This window comes from Semicossyphus pulcher, unplaced genomic scaffold (genome assembly GCF_022749685.1).
Source record: "Semicossyphus pulcher isolate SPU_LCO1_2020_fin unplaced genomic scaffold, fSemPul1.0.p SCAF_7, whole genome shotgun sequence".
Classification (NCBI taxonomy): Eukaryota; Metazoa; Chordata; class Actinopteri; order Labriformes; family Labridae; genus Semicossyphus; species Semicossyphus pulcher.
Window position 1 is genome coordinate 18,607,662 of NW_027211748.1, and position 19,594 is coordinate 18,627,255.

At 41.7% G+C, this 19,594-nt stretch overlaps 1 protein-coding gene across 1 annotated transcript in view; it reads right to left on the reverse strand.

Moving 5' to 3' along the window:
* The window catches only part of LOC138611733 (rho GTPase-activating protein 29-like), a 37,282-nt gene extending 19,005 nt beyond the window's left edge, over positions 1 to 18,277 (reverse strand). The window contains exons 1-3 of the mRNA XM_069684951.1: positions 18,144 to 18,277; positions 17,014 to 17,415; positions 2,395 to 2,538 (exon numbers count right to left, since the gene is read on the reverse strand). Of these exons, the coding sequence (XP_069541052.1) occupies positions 2,395 to 2,538; positions 17,014 to 17,323 (454 nt within the window). The 5' untranslated portion in view covers positions 17,324 to 17,415; positions 18,144 to 18,277. The remainder of the gene's footprint in view (positions 1 to 2,394; positions 2,539 to 17,013; positions 17,416 to 18,143) is intronic.
* Between the last annotated feature and the right edge of the window lie 1,317 nt (positions 18,278 to 19,594).

Here is a 19,594-nt window from a genome sequence, read left to right on the forward strand (position 1 = left end):
AATGCCCCAGGTGTCATGAGCAAGCATCAAAGAGCGACGCGAGTGAGGAGACGGCGCACTCTGAAGACACGGAGGCGCACAAGGCCTGTTATCATCCAAACCTTTGAGTCTTCATCTCTGACGTCTCGCTGATTCATTCCTCTGTCAGTCTCTCCCCCACACAGTCCTCCGCGGGCTCCCCTCACTGTGTCTGCATTGTGCTTTCTACTGGCCATCAGGGACAGTTCAGCCACCATGCGTGCTGATGTAAGGCACCCCCTTGTGGACAGGCATGTTTTTAAGTTTCCACTTGTCAATAAGAGGTGTTGTAAATTGTAACACCTCTTGTTGACAGGACTTTTCTTATAGTATACAATCAATGGCACACTGTATACTGTATACCGCCATACTGCACAGCCGCAGCATCATTACAATGATTTAGCTGACAATGTAGTACATATGCTGGCAGTAATCTTTCCTGAAAGCTGGTTTGACTTCAGGGATGCACTGGTCCATCTTTTTCCCTCACAATGCTTTAACCTAAATTCAGGGTATCTGCACATACTAAACAATAACCTGACACCAGTCCTCTCATTAAAAATATGTAATATCTGTACGCCTAACTGAACAGAACCAATGTAATGCAAGTGTAAGAGTTAATACATGGTAAGGAAATTGAGCGCCGGGATTAATCTACTGGTAACTGGCAGTGGAAAAAAGATAGTTTAGAGACATTGACAAAGAGACTTCGTGCCAGATAAGGTTGAGATATGTCTCCAAAATGAGCAAATAACGATCTCCACAGTAATACCTCGTGATGGGAAATGATATTGTTACACATTTGTTTTTGTTTTAAGCTCAATGTTGTGGTGCTGAGCTGAATAAAAATGGAGCAATAGTCAAGTAGGGAGGGCTGCAAAGTCACTATAATATAATGATAGACGGCTCTGTGGTCGATGTCTGACAACCATTGGCTCTGATCAATTGTACTCTCCCTCTGCCCAACCCTAATGGCAGATACCTAATCCATTTTATAAGGTCACTATTAGCCCCAGTACTGACTCAGTGTATTGGATTAGTGCTGCCAAAATTAGCCAAAAATGGTGTTCCATTATTCCTCCTAAAAAAACACACCTTGCAAAGGTAGAACAGACATTCAGCGCGTTCATATATTCAAACATAAACCTGTTCAACATAGCCTACCTAGGCCTACCAGTCCTTCATGCTGGGGGTGAGTCTCTCTCTCTCTCTCTGGATTTGAATTCTCCGCCCTCATTAGCACACGGTTGTTGGATTAGCTCGTTTCAGCCAGACTTAAGTTAGTTATTAACATATAAAGTGACATTGTGATGCATTCAAAGATGCTCTGTAACCCAGAGAGTGCGCACGAGGACATAAAAGAACACGCGAGACAGCCACAGTAGAGCTGATTGTTTTCACATCGAATATAATTTTAATACTCGAATGTTTTTTTATTACAATTCGGTTATATATTAAAATTTTGAATATTTGTCGACAGCCCTATTTTGGATTGCAGCAGCCCTATGTTTTCTAGAAAAAATTTATTTCTTTGCACTCACCGGATTCATAGGAAACCAATTAAGTTTATCAAAGGTGTTTTACTGTGTAATGGATGGAGTAGATAAAAGATATAAACTTTCAGATATTACTCATGTTGTCTTATTTTCATACCGTCACTAAAATGACGGTCTGCTCTGTCATTTAAGTCTCAACAATTCCAATGATTCTTTGGCTGATCTAAAACTGGATCTCTTTTGTTTCCTTTTTGCATTCTAAACATTTTCCAAGCACCACTCAGTGGACGGCAGACGCAGACACGCATTCTTTAGGAGTCGGTCACAACTCAGATATCGAGATAGGGCAGGTGAGTTGTCAGGCAAACAATCACCCTACAACACGGGGAACAGAAGGAAGAAACGTGGATGTGCCTGATTGACAGGCAGCCTGCCAAGGGGCCTCCGCGGTTGCTGAAATATGGAATGCAAATTACAGCCATGTAGTCTCCACGGTGCAGATTCTTGTGTGCAAGTCAAGTGAAGAAATACCATTGCAGTAGATCACATTTCGAGCAGATTGAACTCCTGAGTTGAGATTCCTTTTGTTTGTATTCACAGGAAGACGGGAAATGGATCTGTTGCTGAAGGAATAATAACTTCTCATACTGTGACCTTTTAGAAACAAATCTCCAAGCCAATGCTAACCAAGCAGAGAGCTATGAAATCTTACTGCAGGGCATTTCCCACACTGGTTTGAAAGACTGACGTAGACCCTTAGCCCGAGCAGTAATGCAACAATAAGATTTCACGCCAAGGTATGCGAGCATCACACGGGCGCCTGTGTGTGTTTACCTGTATGTCTGTGTGAAACCATGCATGCTAGTGAGCAACTACTGACCTTTGACTTTGGCAATGACCGTTCCGGCCGCTCCCAGGATGTCCGCAGAGTTAAGTGTTGGGTGTTTGCCGATGACAGCCTTGAGGATGCGGAGTAACTCTGCCAAACGTTCCTGCACCACCTCCTGAAGACCTTCTAGATTCTCTGGAGGATTAAAAAGAGAGGGCACACGCAGGTCAGCCACACTTAGTCATGTAGGTATGAAAGGCTTCATTAAAGCAGAAATCCTACCATGTACAGTTTGCAATCAACATTTTTTATCTACTAGTCAAAGACGCCCCCATCACAGGACATTTTGAGTCACAGGTAAACCAGTGTCATATTAAATTCTTGGCATTCTTTTTGTCTTTGACACACACGTTACTCTGAAAATACTCGTCATTTTGAGACTATGACTCTTCGATGTCATCTTTTGTCTAATCTAATTCTCCTCCGGGCAAATAATAAAGTACACGTTCAGTTTCGTGGAAGATTGCTGCAGTTGAGAGACGGTGACTAACTCAGTGGTTGCAGAATAAAACTACTGACGAAACTTCTGCTCTGCTACCCTCAGGCAGAGAGTGACACCATGTACACCGGAAGAGGCTGTATCTATGTAAACAGGTTGTTCTGTCTCAGCCATGCTTATAACATTCCCAGACAGGTGACGGTGATGAATACAGAAAATATGGCATGCTTTTTGTGCTTTTGTGGTTACAAGTGAGGCTGTGTCAACCTTATACTTGAAAAAAAAAACACTGTTAACAAGCCACATATTTTATCTAAGCAACAGCCTCTTTGTTTCTCATTGTCTTTGAGTCCTGGCTTGTAAATGATACCATTTATAAATGCATACCAATATAAGAGGTTGGTATAGTAGCACACATGGTAGCTATTGTGCAAGAATAGTCCAATCATCAGACAGCGTGAGCAGAGCAGCAAAAAAAAAAGGAAGGAAGGATCTTGCATTTCTTTCAGTTACCATTGAGGTTGGAGAGATGACACTTGAGAAGGAAAAGAATGTACAAAATGCATTCAGATTACATCCCTCCCCTTATTTTACAAACCATATCACATTCTGTCAGGAGTGCTATGAAAGGCATGCCTAGCATCCTAGAGCCAGGCAGAGCAGTTAAAGGTAGTAAACCATTTATCTGTATTAATAAATCCAATTAAGGGTTTCCCTGAACGCCAATCCTCTTCTTAAAGACCCCCTCCAGTGAAAATCAAGTGTTTAACCTTGTAAACATCTCCATGTGGTGTCCTTCATGCGCTACAAGACATATCAGGGACAACATGAGCAGTCATCTCCATGGCTGGGTCTGTCTGCTTTTAAACTGCAGTGCACCAAGGACAGGCTGAACAACACGTTTTCAGATTGGCAGGTTTGAGACGTCACAAACCTAAGGAGCCAATCCCGTTAATGGACGGGGTGACGCTATTTAATGACGACATTATGTGTAACCTATGGCAACCATTTCAACGATGCGCGAGCCAGCTGTAACCACCACCGCCAACTCACTACTGACTACTAACGTTAACGTCACTACTACTAATTACTAAATTTCAAGCTAGTTAAGTTTCAACAAGTTGCCGCTAAATGATGGCAGAGACGTGTTTTGTTTTCACGACAGAGGGGGCGGTTGGAAATTTGCATAGTGGGTGGGGCCTATGCAGCTTCAGGAATTTTTAATGAGGGAGATGATTTGTGAAGATTTTTACAAGGTAATTAAACATATTTATCAGACACAATTCTTTATTTCAAGCAGAGCATTTTAAATGACGATTAAGCTCTTTTGGCAAATTAAAAGCCGAACATGAGACTGGACACAGAGTGATTCTTGTCCAAACAACAGGAGGGGAAGATCTGTCCGTCTCCCGCACTGATGAAGGCTTATCAGTGGAGACTCTGGAAGTTGGCAACAATAGGTGAATTCATATGTAACTCACTGCTGTGGAAGAAGCTGGGACACCGGCTAGAAACAGAAAAGTCATCTGGTTCTCATCAAGGCCACACCACCAGGCAGCAGGGTGAGATGAGAGACAGAATTTATTGGAACGTTAAAAGGAATCACAGCGGGTGTGAAAATGAGAGCCTGAGTGTGTGTTACCCATTTGACTTTTTCTTGTATTCAAAACCACACACACACACACACACACACACACACACACACTAATTCAATTGGCTGGTGGTAAAACATAGCAGAAGAAGCCTAATCCGCAACTGAGACATAAGCCCTGGCCATCTGTGAATGTATTTGAAAGAGCGGCAGGAGAAATAGACATAAATAATAGAGACTCTAGGCGAGCGAGTATTTGACAGTGAATCTCGGTGGAAAATGAAACTAACAAAAATAAATGTAAATACATTTTTTGAATACAAAAAAAAAAGCATCATTAGGGCCCACCATGCTGGTCAGGGACTAACCAATCCCTGTCCTAAGCTTCCATCCGCAGGATTAGTGTCCTGTAGAGAAGGAGGACTCACCTGCTTTCCTGCCCCAAGGCAGGAAGTCCCTGACCCCGCAAAACCCACTTTGAAGGTCCCCCTCCCTGCCGACACTTACAATGGGCCTTCATTAAGCCCCCTTCTCTTCCTTTAACCATCTCTCTCAGTTGTGGTCATTAGGGTACTTTGGTTAGCGCAGTGGTGTTTGAAGATTTTCTTATCAAAGACATGTGCGGTTTGCCCTTTAACATAGGAGAGACAGACCAAATGTGGCATGCATCTGAGTATTTTCACTTAGGACAACTATAGCCCCTTTCATACTCGTCAAAAAACCTGCTTACACCCGCTAAAACCCGGCTTTTTTGCTTAGTGGGAAAGGTTACAATCGGCATTCAGATATAATATCGCACAATTATCGCCTCGGCTCTGATCGGCAATGATGGGAACGCAAAACCCAGGTCGACACGCTAATCTCCGCTCCCTTTCTGGCACAATGCAATGACGCACACAGTTACAAATTCCACCCGTCTCCACCAGAGATGCGCTCAAACATCGTTCCAAATTTGTTGGCGCCAAGTTTGCTAAACAGACTAAACAAGTAATAGATACAATAAAGACCTAACCACCGTAACATATTCACTAGCCACCAGAGTATAATATGAGTTCTTTGTGCCTACTATTGTTTACTAAGCCTGTTTCCAGCGCGTTTGTGATGTCAGATGGTGACGCAGCAGAAAAGAGACCCAAAGGAGTATACTCTACTGGCAATGGGAAAAGAGATGATCGGCATTTATAAGCGGGTCTTCCCGGTTCTGAAAAACCTGCGCTAACGCGCTTAATTTTGGTGGGAAAGGGGTATTGTAGCTTTCCACTGAATGAAGCCCTAGCTCGACACTCTAACAATTCCCTCGATTGTATTCCACACCAAAAAATCCACAGGACCACTCGGTAAAAGGTTAAACTGTTCACTTAAATAAAATAAGTAACAGGAACAACTAAAATGTCCATTTCAAAGGTTTTCCAACACAGGCCAAAAAAGGAAAAAGAGAGAGGTCAAAAAACGGTGTGGCTCCACTCTACTTCTGTCGCCTGACTGCCGGCTTCTCTCTCTAGATCAAAGCCACTTAAAGGAGCAGTTACCAGTAAAAAGTAATAAAGTCGTCTAACTACTAGTGACGTTTTACATTCAAATACTCCATGCACATAATCAATTCAAGGAATTAAACAATAAAGTTATTACATTACTGTAAGTATAAACTGAAATTTCTTCTGAATAGAAAGGAAGTTAATTAGACTAATGTGTTGTTCTGATAAAGGAAAGGGGCCAAATTGTCAAAAGAAATATATCTATAGCTACAACGTTGTGAAAACAAGGACAGAGAGATGTCCTGAGCTGATCTGCTGGACTGGAACCGAAGCCGAGGGCACTTTTGAATGGATTGGTATTGGCGGTGTCCTCTGTTTACTGTCACCGACTGCCAGCTGTCAAAGATGCTCCACTGTGCAGAGTTATAACGCTGTAATGGAGTAGCAAAAACAAATAAATAGCACCCGGTAGGTTCAATTAATGATATGCACTGTGACAGCGACCTTCAGTGCACAAAGAACACGTCCTTCCTAATGAGAGCAGAGCTGACACAAGCTATCATGCATAAACTGCAGCAAGATTTAGCAACAGTTACACTTCATTTTTTATGCAGAGCTGTCAAACACACTTGAAATGTTTTCCTGGCCTTTAGCTCTAATGCAGGCCTACTTTGGGCTAATCATGCTCTTTGTTGTTATGAGGGAGTATATAAATGGATCATGACAAAAATCCGAACATACTGAATTCAAGCAAGGACTTAAATTCAGATCTTAGCCAATATTTTTTTTACAATTAAACCATTTTATTCAAAGACAGTAGAAAGCTTATTTCATGAGGTTTAAATTGTCAATAACCTTTTTGTTGAATACAAGTACAGCACATGGCTCACACCACGATGAGCATGTTAATGACTCGGCATAGCCTGTGTGCAATTAGGCTCCTTAGATCATCGTTAATTCTTCACCCTAAAAACCCGAATTAAAAAAATTCAAACAAAAGATTCATATTCAACAATCACAAATGGGTATAAAGTTATCAAAACAAGGTCAAATTTCGTGTGACAGCTCATACTGATCACCACCATTGTTTGCCCTTTGAATAGTGTGAGAGGATCTGTGCTCAGTGCAGCGTGAGACAGCTGAGTGAAAGCTGCTGAAGATCAGCCCAGAGTGCTTTTGTCACAACAATGGCATCAAAAAGCGCACTGGAAATTTGCAGCCAATTGTAGGGGCCATGCTATTGTTTTGGTAGATATAACAGCGCCGAGGCACAGAGCCGGGCCATATTGTTTAAAGGAGGACCCCCTGCAAACGCCAACGCAGCTCAAGGCTGCCATGTCTTTCTTTACAGAGGTGGGATGAGCTGGAGTCCCAGCCACACTTCACGCTCGGTCTGCTTTGTTTATTTTCTACAAGAACAAGTCCTCCCTCCCTTTATGCAAAATATTAGTTCAAAATGAAGTAGTAGTGTGAGAGTTGGAGACTACAACCCCGCAACAAAAAAGGGCACATATAATCATAATTAAAGGCACTTGAAACAACATTTATTAAAAAGATTAACCAATGATCAAAATAGTTGCTGATTTATTACTTTGTTTCAGGAGTTAATCTAGGATGTTGCAGCGGATCCATCACATGAAACTGATAATTATGTTGGTCATGCTTCTGGTCCCCTTTTGACGCTCCTGATCTCCTGACAACAGCTGTTAAAAATACTATCATGTTAAGTCAATTTAGCACAAACTGTAACTCAATTTGGAATTAAAAAGTCGCATGTCTGGCAGTTTACAGGGTTCTTGACTTCCCTTCTTTCAGTCACTGATCAGAAACCTGGACCTCTTTTCTTTGTTTGTTCAGCCATAGTAGATTACTGTTTACTCGAAACACTTGCAGAGACCGGAAAAGCAGCCGCTTAGCTCCGCCTACCCTCTCTGGCAGACCAACCACTGCTGGCTGATGGAAAACGCGTCACTAACTTGGCGCCGCTTGTGATGTTTTCCACAAAAGTTGCATCAGACACCCAGTCTGTAATACTGCAAATGTAAAGGCTTTCATCAGTGGGCCATAGGCTCAATCACCATTGTGTTACCTCATTCGGCGATAGATAGTCACTTAATAGACAAAAAATCTTTGACATTATATCTTTAAGTATGCAATAATTAGTCCCTAATGTTCTTTAAATAATACCATTGATTTTGAACACAATCAACAAAGTGATAAACCACCCAAAATCGATCAATATTCACCCCCTAGTCCTGTCAGTTACAATGGATTCCACTAGTTTTCACAGGAAATGAAGGAATATAAACGTCAACACAAATGACTTAAATCGCTCATCCACAATAATCCACTTCACTGCTGTCAGTCTGAGTTTTTGCCAAAATATTGCCTGATACTTAAAACACATATTGTGTTGAAGTGGTGACTCACATTTAACACAATACAGTTGCTCAAACATTTGCCTTTTAAATTAATGTCTCCCCTTATATTGCTCTCTGTGTGTGTGTGTGTGTGTGTGTGTGGGGTGGGGGGATCCCATTGTGTCTAACAAAGCTCATTGTCTGCCTGGTGCAGAGAATGACCAATCTAATCCAAATCTTCAGGTGGCCTGACAGAGGTTACAGCCCCCTCTCCCCTCACAGATAACAACAGGCAATCAACTGGCCTGTCTGGACACGCGATCTTCTCCACATGAAACAAGCCTCGGCAGCTCTGGTGACACAGTGCTGCTTGGGAAACAGCCGCAAGGGTTTTACTGAGAGGCCACGTTTCTCCATCAGTGTCCCTCTTCCTCTTTTCTGCAACAAGGGAGGGTGAAAAAATGTACACCCTCAGCAGCAGATTATTTCCAACTTGTCTCATACATGTGTCTGTCTGCCTCATTCCAGGATGGTGACTGGTGGCTCAGTCATCACCCCAAATGCCCTCTTCCGAATGCAAACGTCCACATGCACAAAAAGGCTAAACTAGAAGTCTCTTCGATCACAAACCACAAGGTCAGACAACTTTAAACACTCTCTGTAACAGACTCAGCTTGCATTGCTGAGCTGCTTGCAACCTGATCTGCGACAGGTGGAATTGTTTGGTCAGGATTCCATCTCCAAACACTAATTTCCCCCCCTTTCCAAACAAACGCGGCATTGCAGGGTGCCTCTCCGTCTATCCCATGCCTTGTTTGGAGACAGAGAGGGCCCCAGACATCACACAGACAGTAAACAGCAGGCACTCCATAAACAGCTACCTGCTCTCAGCCTATTAGTGAACAGCTCTCTGTGAGGTCCGGGGATTCACAGTCAGGCTAATTCTTTGACACTTCATTACATGTTCGAGGGGACTTTACAGCAGGTGCATAACAAGAGCGCATTCCTGAATCAACAATCAGTGTGTGACGGTGTGTCAGGGAGGTGAGACGAGGCAGAAGAGGAAACTAACCAAGATTCCAGAGCAGTTTGAAGCCATTAAGTAAATAACTGATCCGCTTTGCTTTTATTTTCTGTTTCCTGTACCTTTTCTGCTTTTGTTTAGTTACAGTCATACAGTTTAAAATGCACTGCTTACTTAATATCATGCACTGTCACCGTCAATACAAATCCTGCATGCTGTAAAAACTGTGCATACCCTACAAAATCATTCACTTTGTGTATATCCAAAGGATGTATTGTTACTTGGGGTGGGAATCGCAGGGTAACTCACGATACGATACGCGATACTGTTCCACCCTGCTGGTTTACAGAGACGCTGTTTTGCCTCTGTTACTACCTCCGATGCCGACTCAGACAGGGAAAGACTTTACCCCACCATTCCGCCGTTTTACATAGAAGATGGAAAGTAAAAGAGACGAAATAAACCCACCTTTGAACTGGCAGTGTGAAAGGGGCTAATGATGCAGGGACTCAAATTGGCAGGGAGATCTGTTTAGAGCGTTACACCAGCTGGAACGACGATATATTGCGATATTGATATTTTGTCCCACCCCTAATTGTAACACTTGTATATATTCATTTTTTATACATGTTGGTAATTGATGCTCTCTCTGTATATTTGTTCTGTATTTATTGAAACAACTTTTTTCCTCCACATGCTTGTGTACACAGTCTAGTCTATTCTCTAACTGTATTTGCTCAGCTTTGTTGTTATGCCTGTTTGCACATTCAAACCAATGAAAACAGAGTCAAATATCTTGTACGTGTGCTCATACTTGGCAAATAAAGTGGATTTCGATTCTCATTTTCATTTTTAGAAAGATGAATAACTGAATGTATGATTGTATTTAGGGCTGCAATTATAAACAATATGACGATATGTCTGTCAGTTATGTATGTTATTAATTAATTGGTCCACAAAATGACATTTCAACGGCCTAAAACCCCAAAAGAATCAAATTTACTATCATGAAGAAGAAGAGAAAGTCTTCACTTAAGAGAAACAGAAACCTGATGTTCGGCCTTTTTGGTTTAAAAATGACTAAGCACCTCATCACTTCCATTCATACTGTTACACTGCTGGGAACAAAGAAAGTCTGTTAGCGAGTATTATTCCACTAATACCCTGATGTCCCAACGCGTAGGATGACTTCAGCTTGAGAAGTTTGTGGTACTGGGTGAGTGAATATCAAACCACCTCAATAACGATGATGTCACTTACTACTGTATGGGAATGCGAGCTGCGGTGTGCTGGATTGGGCAAGAGGAATGACTAATTCCTTTGGACGTGTGAAACGAGGGATCTAAGAATTTGTCGGGACAGGCGTAAATGTTTTTGTTGTGTCTCGTAATTTAAAGCTGAGCAAACATCTTTTTGGTATTCTACAAAATAAAATTAAAAACTCACAAAGCAGCACGACAGGCCTCAGCCCCCTCCTCTCAGCACAGACCCTGATCCACAGCTGTAAAATTCAGCAGGTCTGCCCAATCGCCAGAAGTGACGTCCCCCCTGCTAGCAGGAGCTTCACTGGCCAATCCGCCCCTCGCCATGACCAATCTCCTACACAAACATCCAGGGCCCATAACCATAAATCCCACCCCAGGAAACACACCCCGACCACAAGCTTGCACAAAAACATCCTTCAGCATCACAGGGGAAAGTTACTGCCCAGCAAATCTCTCCTTTCTTTCTGCTAAGAGCAGCAGGCCATTAAACCATTATGTGTGAGAATTCAGCTTTTTCTCTCGATTGAAGGCACCACCCGCAAGTGGCCACTTCAGTTGGCACAGGAGCACTTGTGTGAGCAAAGGAGATGTGGTAGCTATTGCTGGATGTGTTTTTTTGGAGAGTGAGGGTGGCGTTTATGGCCAGTAAACAAGGTTTTAAAATGGGTACATTTTAGATGGAAAAAAAGGCCTTTTAACACAAGAGTAAAGGGGATATTAAGTCAGAATATAGCCTACTATAATATGAATTCACTGCAAAAACCGAAACATTGTAAAACAGCATTGAAAGTTTCGAGCAGACAGAAAACTTGCTCCTGAATAAACAACTTTGCTACACTAATGAGAAATGTAAACAAGCCCCTGTAAGCTGCAAAGAAACACTTAGTGAAAGTTTTATCATACACGGCACAAAAAAAAAAAGAGTCTGCTCTTCTGACAACAGCGCAGATACGGGCTGGTACTGTGAAACACAGAACAATGCGGTTTGACTGGACGACTGCCAGATCTTATCAGAGTGTCAGGATGACACCAACAGTTGAAAAAAAAAAAAGCCAGAGTTTTCAGAGTGCAACATGAACGTGTGAGTCAGCTGGACGTGTTCCTCTATTCATCTATTAACACTTCTTACACAATACTACACTATATAACACTTTCTGCAGCATACTGGGAGGTAACATGTCTCAGAGTTTACCTTTGGTGAGAAAACATTCAGCCACATGCTCCTGAGGTATGCTGTTTGAAATGTTTGTTCTACCCTGAAGTGGGACTGTAAAAGAGCTGGTGTGAAACACTTTTGTTGTTCTTTACCACCTGAGGCTACAAGGCTAAAATAAGTAACCCATACTCTCTTTAGCCTAGAAACGTTAGAGGAAATAGAATTTCAGACAGTGCCCCGATTGCTATCTGTTGTTGTAACAAAAGACGTTTAAAGTTAAAACCTCATCCTGTTCGGCCCCCGTCGGCCTCTACACTATCCATAGCTTCCACCGCACATTTCTCAACACGCATTCCTCAACTTTTTTTGGCTTGATAATGACGGAAAAGCGCATTTAGTTTTGTTTCAGCACAAAAAAAAGGGACATTTCTAAGTGAAGTGTACAGCTGATATGTTCCTGTGGGGTCCTCTGAAATAAAAACAAAACGAGGATGTGAAATGATGAAGAAACGGGGCTTGTGCAAGAGCAACATTTTGCGAAATAGTTCACAAAGTTAAGGGTGGAATTCTACCAAGTGTCCTTTAAGACTGCCACACATGTTGTCATTCCCCAAGGGAGCGATTAATCACTGTATACTATTACATTTCTGCCATGTTTAATCTGTTGCAAGGTCTCCCCTGAGATATTTCCCTTGGATCATCAATGTTCCACTTTTCCTAACCTGGAAATTTTAAATGATTGACACCCTTGACTATATAGCGTCCTGGAACTGGTGTTTATGTGATATGCATTATTTTTAGAGTGATTTTAAAGCTCATCTGCCTTACATCTACCATTAGTCTATTGAAGGCACTATAGCTACAAGTGAACATTTGTTCTAAAGGAATGCAGAGTATGCAGGAGAGTGGGGGGATGGGAGGGGGACAGCGGCTCGGCTGTGTGTGGAGGACTTCTTTTTTTATTTTTTATCCACATTTAAACCATTAACCAAAGCTGTCGTCTGCACAGTCATAAACGCTCGAATAAAAAAAATCATAACGAGCCAAAACATCCTGACATTTTTATTGCATTTTTCTTTTTATTATGTCGGCCGTGAAGTGCTGCTACAATTACAAGTCTTGTGCTATTAGCATTACACGCTTGTAACGTTGCCATCAGGGGAATTTAAGCAGCTCTCTGTGTGGTTTTGAATTAAGAGCAGAAGACATAAGAAACTGAAGAGAATGTTTTAAGTTAAGTTAAATCCCAAAATATGTTATTGAGACAACTGAAGCATCTTTTTATGATTGTGTTTTCTTTCAGCAGACATCTGTGGGAACTGGAAAATGTTTCAGTTCTACATTGCAGACAACAAGCTGTGTATTCATAGCCAAAGTCCTGCTGTTTGTCTCCATTGTGCTTCCTTTCAAGGCAATAATAATGATTTGTGCGAGACTACCTGTTGACAAAATGACATGTTAGCAATTTGCCAGTTTTGGAAGTGTTATGGTTAAACAATCACATTAAATCTGAGTGTGATGCAGAGCGGTGAGAGGTTAGGGTTGGGGATGGGGACAGGGGTCACCTACGCAGTCAAAACCCATAAGCCACACATTCTTCTCCTGGGTTACATTCTTTGACAGCTCGCCTATTGTTGGGCCACAACCATTGCAGCAGTGTGACCAAGGGCCCAGTTATGAGCGAAAGTGTAAATCGACACCACGATCTGACCCCGGGGAATCTATAAGCGTGAAGTTGCGGGTGTGAACGTGGCGGGTCTAGTTAACTCGAGCTTATGGCCACTGATGGAGTTCCCCTGTGGGCTTCTGACAACTAAACATGCGGCATGCATGTGCCTCCAGCTACAAACTGGAGGGTGCCCTGAGAAGGAAAATAAGCACGGTCCAAGCTAAACTCTCCAGGTTTTCTCTGGGTATGGGCGGCGCTATGAGACACACGCAGAGTCGAGCAAGTCTCTCTGCGATGGGGCTACGAACCTGCCAGATCACAACAGGGCACACGCCTTTCAGCATTAAAAAAAACATTATATCGGTTTCACACAGTACTCCAGTGACAGAGGTTTCCAAACATTCAAAGAATAACACATGAGCTGGCATGTGCCTCGCAAACCTCCTCCCTGCTTCCCTCACTACTTTGTATCCTGCAGCTTGACTAAACCACATGAAGGCCTGTTGCTGTCAGGCTGTTTATCTAATAAAGCAAAAAGCTAACACATGTTGCTAATCCCATACTTTCATTATGGGTAGACGAAGCAAAGTTTAACCCTTTCTTAACTCGGAATTACAGTTTACATCTCTGCTAATAATGCTGTGTAGCTGTTGTAGAAGGTACAATCGTTCTGTACAGTCATTATTCAAAAACATATTAAACAAATATTCTTGTAATACCAATTGTAATCATCATACAGTTTACAATTTTGACTAACATAAAATTCGGTGCACTTTTAATAAAAAAAAATGTCATCTGAAAAGTGGGCTGCCTCCTATTCACGGTGCGACCAATATACCAGTATAAAATGCAGAGAGAGGCATGTTACTGTGTTACGGTATTTTACCCAGATGATGGCACAATAATCTAGCTAAAGGACATGCGCCGTCATGATCTAAAATTCCGTTTAAAGTAATATGGACTGATAGACAACATGCAGGGCAGACATGTTCGGTAGCAGTAGACCCGGGTAATTATCGCCTCGGCTCCGATCGGCAATGATGGGAACACAAATCCCGTCGACACTCTAATCTCCGCCCCCTTCCCGGCGCGATGCTATGCTCCGTCGTTAACTTCTACGACTGCTTGTCATCTCAGCTACAAATTTCGTCCAAGCAGCGCTCGAACGTCGTTCCAAATTTGTTGGCGCGTGTTTGATAAACAGACTGAATGAGTAATAGCTACAATAAAGACCTAACCACCGTAACGTCTTTACTGTTTACTAACCCTGTCTCCAGCGCGTTTGTGACGTCAGAAAAGCAGTATACTCCACTGGCAATGGGAAAAGAGACAATCGGCATCTTTAAGTGGGTGTTGCTGGGTCTGAAAAACCTGTGTCAACACGCTAATTTCGGTAGGAAAGGGGTATAAGAGATATCACATAAGTCAGTGATTTAATCCAATCATGAATACAAACTCGAAAACAAAAAGTTGGACGACATGAAGACATACTTAGGTTTCAATTAACACATCACCACCATGTGGAATGTCATAAGCAACAAACCGTAGACTAAAATTGCAGGTCATCAGAAACCCTCCTTAATAAAAAGGTGATAATCAGTGTCTTTGGAAGGCAGGATTGCTCCGGTGCCAGCAAACAGGAACCAAGCTGATCTCAAAGAATACTCAGGATGTGCAGCATGCTTTAGGGCCACAGGAAACTCCTTAAAACAGTTAAGAACACATGCTCAAATGCTAAGACGTTTTTAATTTGCTGTTATTGGTCATTTAAAATCACAGTTTATATTTGAAGGAGGACTGTTGACAAAGCGCCTTCGATTTAAACTGTGACCAACTATCACCAGACTTTGTTAGCAATTAGTAAAGTAGATGACTCAATGTTTACTTTTGACCGGCCGGCAAACCACATTATAGTGGAAGCATCTTGCGTGACTTGTTTCTCTATATCGCTTGTGTCAGCAAGTCTTAGAAAAGAATTACAGAAATAAACCCCTAATCCGAATGACAAATAGCTGGATGACATTTTAGGGTCATATGGTATGATTTCATCCCCACCTGCTAGCTGTGTTAAAGACGGCTCTCTTCTAAATGTTTTTGTGATGGCTCAGAGCAACACTCAGCACGACGCAAGCCAAGGCTCACTCACAGAGGCCTCACTCCTCCAGCCAGAGGAATGGCTAAACAACTCACTCCCACTGCCAGACCTGCAGTTAGACCCCAGCATGTGTGAATCTTTGTGGGTAAGTAAGTGTGTCTTTTCGCAGAACGGTAGGAGTAGTAGTTGTACAAGCGGCAGTCTCACGTTTTTGCTTTCACAGAGGGGAAATTCCCACGATGTGAGTAATATCCACACCAAAAAGGAAAATCAGAGTTCCTCTCATTATAACAATACATACGGTAATATATCTGTCATAATGAGATTGCTAATCTAAGGATTAGTCAGTTTATTGTTCAGTAAATTTAAATATTAAGTTATATCCAGTTTGCCAAGTTTAAAACTGGACAAAAATGTCATGCTTCCACTTTGGGCTCTTGAAACTAAAAATACAAAGATTAACACGTATGAAAAGTAATAAATAGCATACAGTGAGTCACAAACAATGTATATGCTCCCATGAAGCCTTGTTAAACACTACGTGACATGAGCGTTAGTGTGGGTGGAGTGTTTGTTTGTGTCTGCAAACAAGAGCAAAGCCATCAAAAGCAAGTGAGAAAAGAAAGTAAGTAACCTGTGACTGCTCTGGTGTCTGCTGTGTGTTTGTGCATGCGTGTAGCAGTGTGTGTGTGTGTGTGGGGGTGTCTGTAGTTGTTGAGACATTAACGACACTGCAAGCGATCCAGCATGAAGCTGTTATTACACTTTAAACTGACGCACCGCAGGTGGTTCCTCTGGCTGTCTGTCATGACGGAAACTATCGGCTTTAGTTGTTACATGACAAAGAAATTGGAAACCTGGACATTAATTCCAAAACACTTTGCAGTGCCGTGAGTAAAACTATGCTGCGTGAGTACAGAAGGCGCAAAGCAGAAAATGTGTGCGATATACTAGGTATGAGTCAAAGAAAAATCCCTGTCAAAAACTGAAAGAAATTTCAATACATTCCTGTTGTATCTACAATGGAATTTGATGGCAGAGAATTGTAGCTATCTCTAACACCATTGGCAACCATCAGGTTTTAAAGACCTCAGTTCAAAGAGCGAGCAGCCTTTCTCGACAAATGGTCAGCAATTATACAAGAAGAAATCCATTACAGAGGAGATAGAGTAGAGGTATGTTCACCATAGACAGTGGACCAGAACGCAAGGCAGCTCATCGACATGTTCGATTTTAAGCAAAGGAATTACTCAAGAGGAAAAAGTCTAACTTTCTTGCTTTTTCTTGTTTATCACCTGAATGCAACACATTCCCCACCACTATCTCGGGGTTGTTGATGACATATCTATTTTGAATGTCCCAGAAATCCCAACTGAAGAACAAGGCAAAAACATATCAGAAATTGACCCTTAGATTGTACTGAAAATGCAACAGTGATAATGGGCAACTAGCATCCAAAAAAGGGTTTTCTTATTGTTGTAATTTTACGATGCTTCACTTCCCTGACCTCCACATTCCAGCTACCCCTGAACTCACCTTTACACTGGAAAGCCTCCTTGAGGTTGAGCAACACGTCAGCAAACCACCGTACATCATTCACCAGCTGCATCACATACTCCGGATCCACTCCAGGGGCCCCCACCAGGTGAGATGTCAGCCCCATGCTGCTCAGAGGGTTGGAGTTCTTGGAACTACGGCCCATGTCCCAGGTCTTGGTTGAGCCAGCCGACAGAGACCCTGTGTGGGGCTTGGAGAGGTATCGTGGCAAACCGTGGGTGTGCTTCGTCCCATCACCGGCACCACCACCAGCACCACCACCACCGTGGCTGATGCTCTTCTTTAGCATCCCAGCAGCCACTGCAGCTGCCACCCTTTACAGGGGGTGCAGCAAGGTAGGCTAGCCCCTGAACTCACCGCCCTGCCCTGGTTCCTGGATAACTGAAAGACATAGTGATGGGAGAAGATGATGTATGTAGTTGTGTCTGTGTGGTCTCCTCTCCAAACACATAAATCTACAGTAACAGTTATATCTGGACTTTTAAAGACATGTTACACATGTATAGTAACCACTTAAACCACATGACCTAAAATACACATTCTAAAATTCATATTCTATAAATAATCACATCTACTTTTTCACAGTTATTCGCTTGTCTTATTTGTGGGGGGGTTTTAAACAAAAAATATGTCTCTTAAATACTTAGTGTAGAGTTTTACAGAAAATATTACATGTTTTATGATCTTTTGTCTGCCAATAAAAGTTATTTTAAGTCTTTGGGAGTTTTTCTTTTGTGTCAGAACTGGATTTAATACGTTTTGTTTTTGGTTGTTGTTAATGTTAAATACAACGTAACTTTTAGCAATGTTCTGCTGTTGACGTCTGCTGCATATAAAATAACGTTATCTGCCAATACGTAGGCTACCGTTAAATGCACTCCCAGACATTTTCCCAAAATGAAAATACTAATGCAAATAGCAACATTTAAAATATAAAAAAAGTAAATCACGGGAGGTTATTACTTTACAAGAAAAACACCAAAAACAAGACGACCACACTGTATCTTTTTTACGGTGAGAAGTGATGCTTTTCTGCCCCGGCAAAAACAGTCGACCGGGGTCATTAACTGCTTTGCTGGCATAGCCAAAAAAACGTTTTTTAAACTCACCTGTTTGGCAGTTTATCGACATTATGGCCCCGATATCCGAACGAAACTTTGCTCAAGTTAGCCTGTAAGAACCCGGCAGCATTTCCGTTAGTTAAACCAAACTGCAACAACGGCTGAAAGTTGTCCGCTTTGAGTCACTGTACATCGAAAAGTAGCCTACAATCAGCAGCTCTCAAGTCAATCGTAATTTACTAGTCGGTTTGTCACATGACGGTACAGACACGTTTTGATTGGACAGATCCTCTTCAAGGGAAAAGAGCTATGATGCATTCAGGTTCAATCGGAAGTTTTGACAACTAACTTAAATTGATTAGTTTTAACTTCAGATGTTTTAATGTCTTTTTATATTACATTTAGGAGGACGCTTCAAAAAAGTCTCTTTAAAGTTGTGACTTTCTGCCTCACCTAACACGGGGAAACTTTTAGAAGGCCTGTTGTTACATTATCATACCGTGTTAACTAGAAATGGATTGTACGATGACCCTTGAATGTTCTGAAAAGCACTAGAGTTGTGGGATTAAAGTACTGGTTTGCAGAATATGAATCAGCATGTCTCATTTGTAAAATGTGTGTCACACCCTTACGTTTTTGTTGTAATATACCGTATTGCCCGAATTCCTAAATTGGGCTACTATTTCGCGTTTCATGGCGGAATTATTTGGCCCAAAAAAGAGCACAAAAAAGTAAACTAAGAAATCTTAAATTCTTAGTTGAAAAAGATCCTTTCCCAACTCTCTTAAATCGGTTAAAATCAAGTCACCAGTACTAAATACGATAAAATGTAAACGCTATTGTCGTGTAATTATTGTTTTTATTTATTTTTATATTGTTTTTATAATTCATTACATATTCATTTTCTTACTGGTGGTAGAAGTAGGCTAGTAATATCAATATTGCATTTGATACATTAACTACATCATTTTGTATGTTAAAGCTGGGAACTTGATGGATGTATGGACTAGACTTGTTCAATAAAGAAAGTTTTTGAAGCACAGTCTTAAGTCTGGCAAAAACCAAAGTGGCTTTAACGTGTGCAGGTAGGTAAAATAATTACTCTGGTTCATTTACAGTTCTGATCATGGGTTTTGTCCCAGAAAAATCTGATGGTAATACAATGTAAAACAAAGTAAGGCCACCACTGCTGCCATCTAGTGTACATATGCGTACTTACAGTATGTTTCAGACCCTGGAAAAGACTGGTAGAGGGATATTAGACGTATACATTATGTACTTACGTAACTTAGCAATCTGATTTATGTCTTTCTCATGTTATTTAGGTTATTAGGATATCATTTTGTATTTTAAAATGGTGACTGCTTTGCCAAACTACAAACCCCTTTTTGGTCTCATGAATTGGAATTTGTTGTTTTATGTTGAGTTGATGTGTCATGTATGCAAGTATGTAAACACAGAGAAGCAGATGTGAACAGAAAAAGCAAAGAATTCCATCG